General features: G+C 68.1%; 1 protein-coding gene across 1 annotated transcript in view; it reads right to left on the bottom strand.

The window, feature by feature from the left end:
* COL22A1 (collagen, type XXII, alpha 1) overlaps positions 1-8843 on the bottom strand; it is a 144036-nt gene that overhangs the window by 7376 nt on the left and 127817 nt on the right. The window contains exons 49-56 of the mRNA XM_004679973.1: positions 8169-8222; positions 7154-7198; positions 6552-6605; positions 6370-6423; positions 4220-4273; positions 2904-2975; positions 1723-1758; positions 1067-1111 (exon numbers count right to left, since the gene is read on the bottom strand). Coding sequence (XP_004680030.1) covers positions 1067-1111; positions 1723-1758; positions 2904-2975; positions 4220-4273; positions 6370-6423; positions 6552-6605; positions 7154-7198; positions 8169-8222 — 414 coding nt within the window. The remainder of the gene's footprint in view (positions 1-1066; positions 1112-1722; positions 1759-2903; positions 2976-4219; positions 4274-6369; positions 6424-6551; positions 6606-7153; positions 7199-8168; positions 8223-8843) is intronic.

The raw sequence follows: 8843 nt of genomic DNA, 5'->3' as shown, positions 1-8843 counted from the left end.
AGCGGGCGGGCCGTTCTGGCACCTGCACGAGCGCAGCGTCCGCAGCGGCTGGCAGCAGCCCTGGAAACAGCAGCGCCCTCCCAGAGCCAGCGTAGACCCCGGTGCCCCGCGGCCCTCGGCGCTGTGGGCTGCACTCGCTTCCGGAGCGCCCCGCTTCCCATGCAGGAAACGTCTCAGAATCGCTTTGCCCGGAGAGCACCGGCCCATCCTTCCAACGCCCCAGCAGCGGGAGGGACGGGGCGCCCACCACCTGGCAGCGTTCCCGGACACCACTTACCCAGAGGCCATCTCCCCACTGGCGGATGAGCCAGAGGACAGATTGATGGGCCCCGGGGATGACCTGGGGGTCTCAAGGCTTTCAGCCACTGACCAGCCCCCGCCCCCGCCCACGGTGCCACCCTTAAGGGCCACAGCCCCCGGACGAGGAGCTGAACCCCACAGAGGGGGCAGGATAGCGGCCAGAGCAGGACTCCCGCCCCCGGCGCCACTTTCGCGTCCAGCCTGCAGGAGGAGCCCAGGCTCGCCCAGCCTGCTTGAGGTCCATTCAGAGAAACGTCCCGCAGGACCTCGGCGAAGCAGCAGCGGGCGGGGTGGTGCCCCACGTCCCTGCGGTGTGCCGGGCGTCAGAGGGACCCCGAGGGGACCGCGTCCGAGAGCCGCCTTGCTCCCAGAGAGGACCAGGACCGGAATGCCCCCCACTTCTGCAGACACCATCCATGGCGCCCGCCCACTGTTTTGTGGAGAAATGAAATGTGCTAACGGTTTTCTGGTGCAGCGCCGAGACCGTTCATTGTGGGAAACTGTTCCGGTCTCCTCCAGCGGCAAAGCCGGCTCCCGGCAGAGTGACGCGGGCGCGTGAGGCCGCGGGCGCGCTGCCCAATCTGCCGCCCTCTTGCTTTGCACCTGTACTCGTGGTGAATTCGCGCTTCCAACAGCCACCCCAAAGAAACGGCAGCAACGGCTGCAGCTGCGGGGCCTCCTGGGGGCGCCGGCTGTCCAGGCGGAGGGCAGAAGCCCCTCGCTGGCTCCCGCGCCCCTGGGGCCACGGTCGCAGGGCCGCACTTACCCTTTGGCCTCTGAGTCCTGGCTCTCCGGGCTTCCCAGGGGCGCCCTGCAGCGACACGGGACAGACGTCAGGACCGGATGGCCATGCCACACGCCCGCCTGGACAGGGACCGGGCACGGTGGGGCCAGGAGCTCCAGGACAGGCCGGCGCGAGTCTTCTCGCCTCCGACCCTGCCAAGCCCGCCCCGCACACCTAACTCCCTTTCTCGCCAGGTGAGCCGACAGGTGCGAGCTTCCCGCCTCCCCGGGACAGGAGCAGGGGCAGCTCATGCACCTCCGGGCTTCACTGCTCCCACCCCAAGTCCCGCCTGCTCCTAGCGGGCACAAGGGCTGGCTGCTGCCGCGTGGAGGCCGTCCAGGCTGGGCCCACGGCAGCAGGAGCACCGGGCTGAGCAGGGGAGAGACAAGACAGGCGGGGTGGGGGCTGGGGAGGGGGCAGGGTGAGGAGCCCCGGAAGGCGGCGCCCCAGGGCGGCTGCGGGACCCAGCAATGGGCAAAGCGCAAGGACCGCCCGGCTCAGAACGCGGGAAGGGCCCCGGGCAGTGACAGCGCCTCTGTCCAGTCGCGCGTGGGGGGCTGGAGAGCCAGCCCGGGACCCACCCACGAAACCAGCCCGCGCCGCCCACCGCAAGGGGCGCGGGGGCGGGCGGCACTTGCCTCCTTGCCGGGGCCTCCCGTCTCTCCAGGCTGCCCCTGCGAAACAGAACCGGATGAGCCGCTGCGGGCCAGCACTCGTGGGCACCGCTCTGCCGGCAGGCGTGCCCGGCTGCCCGGGTCCGGCTGCCCGGGTCCGGCCTAGCTCGTGCCCAGGAAACGCGAGGGCCCGAATGGCCGGCTGGTCCCGGGTCCCCCACCCAAGCGCCTCTGGGGCGTGGCTCCTGTCCGGCTGCGCTGGGCAGGCCCGACGCAGGCTGGCGAGAGGTGGCCGTGGGCCGGGGCGCCGGGTCAGCCTGCGGGGACTGGCTCTCCCGCGCGCTGGCTCTGTGGCGGCGGGGAAAACCTCCAGGTGCCTTCTGAAACCGACCGCCCCCGCTTTCCACCTGGACAGCGGGGACAGCTGCTGTGTCCTGCTCACGGGAGGGCAGGGCCTGGCAGCCCCGGCCGTTACAGAGGGCCGCGGCCAGCGGAGCCCAGGGCAGGCAGGCCCAGCCGCCGGGCACGGCAAGGCCAGCACGCAGACCCCACAGGGCTGGGGCTGCAGGGGCCAAAGAGCCACGGGGCCCTGGCAGGCAGCTGGGCTGGCAGGGGACGCCCACAGGGCCAGAAGAGGGCTGGGGGGCTGCGGGAGAGGGGTGCTTTCACACGCCCCCGGTGATGTTCGCCCCTCACTGTCAGCAGCTGAAGGTGTGACTCAGAGAGCAGAGGCACCGGGGTGGCTGGGCAGGCGGGGGCCCCACCCCGTGTGGACGCCAGCAGAGCTCAGCTGTGCAGGGAGAAGCCGCCCCCCCCCCCCCGGGGCCCCGGGCCTAGCCCGCTACACCACGCTCACCCCAAGGCCAGGGCCTTGGGCAGGCACCGCCCACCACGCCCTCGGCATCCGAGTTACTCGTCAGCCCTGGCTGGGGGAGGGACCAAGCCCTGGCTCTAAGGCCTCTCCCAGTCCCCAAAGGGGGTGCTGTGCTCAGCCCTGCCTGAGCAGTGGGTGGGGAAACTGAGGCACCAACCTCCAGACAGAGGCAGGCGGCAAGCTGAGTCCCGCCCAGCCTGAGCCACAGCTCAGGCTTCAGCCAATGTGCTTGTGGCTCAGATCAAGGCACAAGCCGGACCCCACCCTGGCAGCAGTGGCCTGGGGAAGCGCACCCCAAGGCAGCGCCTCGCCCCAGGGGTGCCGTGCTTACCGGGGGCCCGCGGGGGCCCAGGAAGCCAGGAAGTCCCGGGCTGCCGTTTTCTCCTTTGCTCCCCTTCTGTCCCTGCAGAGGGACAACGGGATTAATCTTCAAGGTCATATGCCAGACTCAGAAGGTCAAGCAGACTCAGAAGCCTGGGGAGCCCTGGACGGGGCGATAGGCGCCCCAGGGAGGGAGGGGCTCTCCTGTCACGGAGAGGAGTGTCTGGGGGAGACCCGGGAATGGGGAGAGCGTGGTGGGTGCCTTTTCAGGGCCGGGGAGCAAGGCGAGAACTGTCTACAAGCGGAGTGTGTCCGTTCAGGGCAGCAGAGGCAAACAGGCCGATGTGGGACGGAAGCGGCCTGGCGTGCATGCGGCACCTCCACCTCCAGGCAGCCCTCCAGGGAGGCCCCAGTACTTGCTTGTACCTTCTGCCAAGAAGACAGGGAGGCTCATGGTTTGGGGGACCACTCTGGAGGAGAGACTTTGGGACCTCCCGGCTTGAGCCTTCGGAACAGGGAAGCTGCCAGCTTCGGGGCCTCTCCTGATTCAGCTCTGCTTTGGGGTGACTCTGCTAGGGCGGGGTCCTCGGGTACAGGACTTTGTGCTAAACTCATTGGCTCCTGGGAAGCTGGGTGCACTGGTCACCCGTTTTCACAGTGACGGCAGTGCTGGTCAGGCTGGCCCTGACCCCCGGCCCTTCTCAACGGGGCCGCCAAGTTCAGCATGAACATGCGGGAAGGCGGGGCTGGGAGGCTGTGGAGGCCCCAGACCCGGCCTCATCCAAACTGTCACTCCCACCACCTGCTCCAGATGTGAACCCCAAATCCCAACGCCTCTGTCCAATGACCAGGACACTGCTGATTACTGTGTGACACCCTTCCTCACCCAGGCCCTATTAACCCCCCACTGCCACACCGTGGCCAGCGGGGAGCTGTCGTCATCCAGGTGTGAGTGTCCCATGTCTCTGTCACCTGAGATGGGAGGGCTGGTGCGCTGGACCCTGTCCTTCACCCCCTGGCATCAGACAGCCGCCCACCACGTCCACAACCTCGTGGTTGCACTGCGCTGCCTGTATGGACGCCTGTCTGGGTGCCCATCTGGGTGCCCCGACTGGGTGCCCCGTCTGCAGACGCCAGAGCCCCGAGCACCGCTACAAGCTCCTTCAGCTCTGGGAAGGGCCTTCCCGGTTCCTTGCACCTCCACGCAGTCCTGCCACGCAACCCCCACCGTACCCCACCAAGGCTGCAGGGCCGGAACCCACGTCTGCAAGGAGCCCCGGCCCCTGTGAGGCGGCCCACCCACAGCAGGCACGGGACGGTACTCACCGGGCTTCCTGGAGAACCAGCGTCTCCGGGGGAGCCAGGAGATCCACTCTTGCCCTGGAGGAAGAGACGGGGTGACGGCTCTGCCAGGCCCTCTCGGCACAGAGGGCGGCGCAGGTTGCCGAAAGGGCTGGCACGTGCCCAGGGCTGCTGCGGTGTAGGCGGCTCTCGCCCAACGCACCATCGCCGCCCTGCCGAGGGACCCCGTCGCTGGTGCCCTCTCCCTGTGCGGCCAGGTGGGTTCGAGACACATTGGCACAGGTGCCAGGGCGGAAATGTGCCCTGAGGAGGGCAACCGGGGATGCTGGAGGGCACCGGGGGTTCAGGCCGGCTCCCCCAGGGCCCAGGGCCACTGCCCCTGCCCCTTGTCTCCACGCCACTGAGAAAAGGGGGCCACAGCACCCTCTTCTAGGGCTCCTGCTCCACGTCCCTCCTCCCAGGGCATCCGAGAAGGACGCCCAGGCCAGCGCCAGCTGACGGAGTGTCCACAACTTGCTGTGTGACCTCAGGTGGGGCACTCACCCTCTCTGTGCACCAAGCTCACCGGTGAGCTGACTGACGGCCAGAGCGCCTGCCCGTGGGTGCACCACATGGGCGCAGAGTGCCAGCTGCACCCGCCTTGCCAGGCACTTGTCTGGCCCGGGACTGTATCAAACGCCGAGGCTGCCAGGGCCTCCCTCACTCAGAACGCCTGTGGGTTCCGTGGAGCGAGGTGGGGCTGTGAGAGAAACAGCCCGGAGTCGGCGCACGACCCGAAGAGGAGCAATTGGGAAGCCTCAGCTTTCCACGGGCTGCAGTCCTCGTGCTCCAGATGCCCCGAGTTGGTGGGGGCCAATGAGAGGGGGCCTGGGGGCGCCTCCGGCCTTGGGCCAGCCCCGCCCACCCGTGAGCACCTGCTCTCCACACCTGTCGGGAGGCCCGGGCCCTGCCCGCTGCCCCTGCCTAAGCGGAGCGGCCACACCTGGGCCGGGACGCCGCTCAGCCCCTCACCGTCACGCCCCCTCAGGCAGCCTAGGCCGACATCGCTCTCCTAACTGCACCTGTTTAAGCCGACAGTGACAGCCGTGTCAGCAGCACACAGGGAGAGCTCCCGCCCTGCCCTCCACGCCCCGCCTCAGGCCACGGCAACCTGGGTGTGGGGGGGACATCTGGACACCCTGCACCCCACAGGCTGCGGCCGAGGAGGGAGGCTGGGGTGAACCTCGGCCCCCGGAGCGGTGTGGGAGGCGGGGCACCGCACCAGGAGGCCCACCGCGTGCCGAGGCCGTGGTCAGCGGAGCGGGACATGGAGGATCCGCGGGCCCCAGGATAGAGCCCAAAGAGCTCGGGAACCTGGCGAGCCCAGGTCTATCCGGTGCTTCCTCATCCGTTGGCCCCATTGCTCAGTGGAAATGGGCACGCGCACATGCACATGCACACACGCGCACACATGTGTATACGTGTACATACACATCTGTGCATGTATGTGCACAGATGTACTCTCATGCACGCACAGGCACACATGTGCACGTGCACACGCGAACGCACGCACACGTAGGCCGTGCAAAGTGAGCGAGCGAGCCGCGTGCGAGCCGAGCCTGCCTGCGCTCCTCCCCGGCTCTGGTGCAGAACGTGTGTCACAGGTGAGCAAAACCTGCCTCGCGCTCCCTCGGGCATGTGGGTGCGCAGTGAACAAGGGACTTTCTGCCTGTCTTGTGGCGTCCTGTGGTGGAGCCGCAGGGCTGTAAGGGGCCTGGGCCAGACTCCCGTTGGCCATGGGGCCCACACCCCTGGCCGCCCACCCATCCGTAGCTTAGAGCGGTGAGAAGACACCAAGCAGGCTGAGGTGGACACAGGGCGTCTCCGTGCTCTCACCCACTCCCGGAACCACTTGGCTATAGTGGCCTAGACGACAGGACAGAGCAGGGCTCGGGGCTGGAGCAGGGCGGGAAGGGCCCACGCCAGCGGTGTGTGCAGTCCTGAGAGCAGGAGAATGGCCCGAAACGGGGGGCTGGGAGGCTACGAGGGGGACTCAGAGCAACAGCTACTTACCGGCTGCTGAGACACAGGCCACGTTGTAATGACACATGGGACTGCACCAGAAGGGACCCCCAAACACTGCTGGCAACAAGCCCCGTTGAAACACGGAGCAAACAGTTCTGCGCAGAACTTACCGGCGGACCCCTGGCTCCTTGGGGGCCCTGTGGGCCTGCAGGTCCGGCGTCGCCCTGGAAAGAGGGGTGCTGTTATCACAGGCACTGCCGGGAGCCTCTGAGGCTCCCAGTGAGGACCGGGGGCCCAGCCACCTCCCACTTCCGCCACACCCCGCCCAAGGCCCGCAGGCACCCACACTCACATCTTTCCCAGGAGATCCTTCCCGGCCGGGCGGCCCCGTGGCACCAGGTTCTCCCTGCAAGGGAGCAGACACAGCCGTCGCGGGAGGCTGCGGAACCGGCCCTCTGCTGGGGGGGGGTTTCCCTGCAGAGCGCCGCCATGCCCGGGTCTGAGCTGTCTGTGGCCCAGTGGGCGGGCGGGGGTCCTGGGTCCAGAGGAGGGCTGGCTGCCTGCAGAGGCTGCAGTGGTGGCAGGGGCAGGCGAGGCCCCACTGGGCCATGTGGGCTCAGCCATGGAGCAGGGCAGGGGTCTCGCCAGCCAGCCCCGGGTGCCTTCATTTGGGGTGTTTGAGTGAAATGGGAGAAGCTAGAGGACAAGAAAGCAGGAGAGAGCCTCCACACAGGAGCTTCAGGGCTACAGACCATGGTCAGTGGCTCTGGGGCCTCTGGAAAATAGCCCTAAGGGCAGTTTGTGCCCCACAGGGCTCAGACGGCCAGCTGCTGGCCACTAGGCGGAGTTGGAGCTGACCTGGTCAAGCTGGTTTCCTCCTAGACCAGGGTGGGTGGGGGTGCTTCCCTGTGACAGAGCCCTGCCAGCCAGCTACTCCAGGGGACAGCTACTTACCCGGGGACCAGGGGCTCCTGGGTCCCCCGTGTGTCCCTTGAAGCCCTACGAGAGAGAGAACAGCGTCACCCCAGCAGCGCGCAGGCCGGCCGGCAGGATGGGCAGGCTGGCGTGAGGGTCGAACTCACTCCTACGGCTCCCAGGGCCCTTGTCCAGCACCAGGAGCAGCGCCAGGCCCTCTCTACCAGGTCTGCAGGGCCAGGTGAGGTGGCCAGATCCTCCCTCCTGCCCTTTCTGCACTGAGGGCTGCAGGGCCCAGCCACCGATGCCCAGAGTCCCTGATCTCCCATGTCCTCCCCTTCCTTAGCTCACGGCCGAGCTCATACCCCCCTGCCTGGCCGGAGAGGTGCTTCCTTACAACCACGAACTTCCAACCTGAGTTCTGCACCTTCCTCATGGGCAGGACCCCCAAATCCAGCTGGCTCAGAGGTTGGGGCCCTGAAGCTGAGTCCTCGCAGATCACCGCGGGCAAAGTCACCAGGGCTGAGCTGCCCCCACGGGCCAGGCAGGACGTGGACATTCCCTCTTCTCCGTGAGCACCCACACCCCGCTGCCTTCTGGTCTCCAGTGCACATCTGTACATGCCCTGGATGCTGCCGTGGGCAGCTGGAGATTTTCGCTTCAGGTTGCCTCATGCAGAGGCGGAAGAAAAGAATCGGGAGCATGGTGGGGGGGGAGGGTTGGGGGGTCGTTCCCTGCACCAGCATCGCCCCTCACCCACAGACGTGGAACCTGGGCGACATTCCCCAGTGGGGACAAAACCCTCTGGCCATGGGAAGTGTCCATCCCCAACGAAGACTCCTCTGTTCTAAGTTCCGTTGTCAGGACAAGCCCATTAAAATGACAAGCGGACTCAGCCGGACACAGCAGAGGGACTGCGGGCACCAGTGCCGGGGTGGGGGGCATGGTACCGTCCCCGGGGAAGAGCGGGTAGTCGTGGCAGAAGCACGGAGGCCCTGAAAAGGTGCTTCTGAGCCCGTAGCACCGCCCCACGGCCCCACCCACGGGCACTTACCGGGGGCCCCGGCGCGCCCTCCGGTCCCGGCAGACCCGGCTCTCCCGCGCTGCCCTGAGAAAGGAGAGAGGGTTGAGGGCGCCCGGCTCCCGCCTTCCGGCTGCCCGGGCGCAGGCATGGCCACGGCGGCCATCCAGACGCCCTGTGCCCAGAGCCCGCGGCCCATGTCGGCGGGCCCAGCCCCGCGTGACGGGGCCCTGCATTCTCAGAGCGGGGCCGGTACCGGCCCCGCAGACACCTGCGAGAGCTTCTCCCTGCCTTCGCCGATGCCCTGGTCCCACAGTCCCTGGGCTCCCCGCGAGGCCACCGCCACTGTGCCAGTGGCTGCCCGGCCTGGGCGCACGCACACCGCGCAGGGTGCTGGCTCTGGGCTGGGGGCCCGGCGGGCGTGGCCAGCGCCTCCAGGAGCGGTCCTCGGTCTAACCGGCTTCGGCGCTGGTGACGGGCACCGCCTTCTGGTCCTGTGCGGACAGGGGCGGGGATGCAGCTGTGCTTCCCGCTGATTCCAGGGGTCCCAGCCCTGGCTCCAGTCTGCTCTTAGAGGGCCCATGCTGCCTGTTCCCGCCCCCTCTTCCCCAGCAGCTCAGAGTGATAGAGGCGCAGGGGAGGCCTCGCGCTGAGACTCCAGGATGAGCGGAGGGATGTCCGAAGGGCTGTGCCTGCTCTGGAGGCCCC

This window comes from Condylura cristata, unplaced genomic scaffold, assembly GCF_000260355.1.
Source record: "Condylura cristata isolate star-nosed mole 26May11 unplaced genomic scaffold, ConCri1.0 scaffold00009, whole genome shotgun sequence".
NCBI classification, from domain to species: domain Eukaryota; kingdom Metazoa; phylum Chordata; class Mammalia; order Eulipotyphla; family Talpidae; genus Condylura; species Condylura cristata.
This window is presented reverse-complemented; position numbering and strand designations above follow the sequence as displayed.